General features: G+C 38.8%; 1 protein-coding gene across 1 annotated transcript in view; it reads left to right on the forward strand.

Moving 5' to 3' along the window:
* The window catches only part of LOC119592739 (thioredoxin domain-containing protein 11-like), a gene marked incomplete at its 5' end in the record, with an annotated part of 15,463 nt that overhangs the window by 6,950 nt on the left and 6,189 nt on the right, over positions 1-2,324 (forward strand). The window contains 4 exon segments of the mRNA XM_037941675.1: positions 304-493; positions 841-985; positions 1,279-1,474; positions 1,727-1,868. Coding sequence (XP_037797603.1) covers positions 304-493; positions 841-985; positions 1,279-1,474; positions 1,727-1,868 — 673 coding nt within the window.

Here is a 2,324-nt window from a genome sequence, read left to right on the forward strand (position 1 = left end):
GTCAATAACGGGCTAAAGTGTGTAGGTTTTAGTTCATGTTTTGAGGTTGCAGATCAGAAGCAAGAGGTGGGTAGAATGCCTTTGCATATTTTGATTTAAAAAATATATGTTGTAGGAGCTGGAAGGGTTATATTTCTTTGGTTGTTATAATATGCTGTTGTAAAGCAAACCTACAAAAATACTGTTCAAAGCATTTTATAAAAATAAATGCTGCATAATTTATACTATAGAGTCCTTCATAGCAGAATTTCTTTTATTTATTTTTCACATTAACATGAAATGACATCTCCCCAACACATACAGCTCCGCGAGGTGTCACTAGACTACAATAATTGCAATCGATCAGCACGTGTCAACAATTTGGCTAGCTACCTTGGTTCAGTGCGATCCAGAGGGCGAAGGCAACTGCGACAGGCCGAGCGGGTCTGCAAAAACTACCTCCAGGAACAGTTGCGCATCTTGCATCTTTCCCGAGAACAACTAAATCTAGAAGGTATTGCATTGGGGTTTTAGAGGTTTGGGGGAGATGTAATTTTGCAAGAACTGTGGTTGGAATGTAGTATATCCTTTATTGTTACTTTTGCTGTTCTATAGTATGGTTCTTGTAGTGCTTCAAAGTTCTTGCCAAACTTCCCAAATTTGAAGGAAAGTTTTTAGGCTACAAGTATTAGCTCATAGGTTTCTGATGTATATTAAATCATATTAACTGACAGCTTGCATTTTCATATTAATGTTCTAGACAGCACTCTGAATTATTATGTATCAAATTGCCTTTCAAAATACAAAGAAGTCTAAATAACACATTGATATATACTTCCTCCTTTGGATCTGTAAATGCAGATGAGACATGTTGCCGCACCATGCCAGGAGAGCGCAGTGCATCCCCTGGAGGGAGCCACCATGACAAGGTGTGCGATGTCTGTGTCCACCCGGCCAACAAACCTACAAGCCCTGAGCACATGCACTGCACCAAGCCAACTTCATGGTAAGACTGTGTGTTGTTTTACTGAAGAGGAAAAATACATTGCTTTCATGGTATTGTTATTTATACCCTATAAGGAAGGGGGAGGAGAATGAAGAATAAATGATTGAAAAGAAAAATTGGTACAAGGAACAGGGGACGTTTTATTGCTTTTCATGATAAAGTATTGATGATAATGGTAGTATCAGCATTATAAATATTGATGTTCAAAAATCCATCATATAGGAAGCAGGAACAGTGATAAACACCCCCACTTGCAAAAACTATCATGGTAATTCCATCTCCCTCACTTCCAGGGAGCAAGAGTCCAGTCTCCTCCAGCACGTGAACACACTTATGTCAGTGTTCAGTGACTCATGCCGGGAGCTTGTTCTGCAGTACAGCCCCTGGGAACACTACTCAGTGTGCTGCCAGCGTAACAGCACTCCTGCCAAGACCAAAACCTCGCCCAAAACCCCAGTTACTGAGGAAAAGAAAGTGGCAGATGATGTGGTGAGTGGTAAAAGAAATGATTATTCTCTCAGTATTTATTTTTCTTAGATTGTGTGGCAATAATTGATATCATTTATACCTCTCTCACAGAGGTGAAAAAGAATAGCAATTGCTTGCTTGTATTCAAGGTGTCAGAATAATCTGATTTTGAGATGATTTGTTACTTTTATTAGATTAGAAACATGATTTAGATTAAAGGCCGAGATTAACTATAACCTTTGTATTTGTTTATTCATCTTGATATTTGAACAGGTTATGGAGGGCCACACTGATGACCGAATAGAGAAACTGGTTGCCTTTGCCGCAGAAGACCAGTGCAAGAGGCTGTTCCATGGGTCCCTCCTGGCTCCCCCCTCCTTGCTCAAAGACCAGCACGATGCTCCAGACATAACAGGTGACTAGAGTTCCCGTGATGTGGGGGAAGGACAAGGGAAAGGTTATAGTTTGTGCATGATCAGGCTTCTAACTCAAGTTTACAGATAGTTGAGCTTTGTGTGGCCTGCCCTTGTTGATATTGCTATGACTAGAGAAAAACTGACAAACAGGAAAAAAGTCTGAAATTCTTTGTTCTCATTAACACCACATTCAATAATGTTTGTGTTAGTTATAATTAAATGTGAATGGTTTGAAGCATGTGATGATCAAACTGCACCTTAATGGAACATTCTATAGGAAGTGATAACTAGCACTGCAGCAAGAAATAACTTTTTTCTAAAGTACTTTTTATGCTGTGATAAAAGAAAAAGAAAATGACTTAAGTAGGTTTATCTCAGGAAATGTAGCTCGAAATTATTAGAAAAGAAAATTTAGTAGGAACGTTATAATTTGCAAGTAAATAGTAGGTGAATAA

This window comes from Penaeus monodon, chromosome 30 (assembly GCF_015228065.2).
Source record: "Penaeus monodon isolate SGIC_2016 chromosome 30, NSTDA_Pmon_1, whole genome shotgun sequence".
Lineage (NCBI taxonomy): Eukaryota > Metazoa > Arthropoda > Malacostraca > Decapoda > Penaeidae > Penaeus > Penaeus monodon.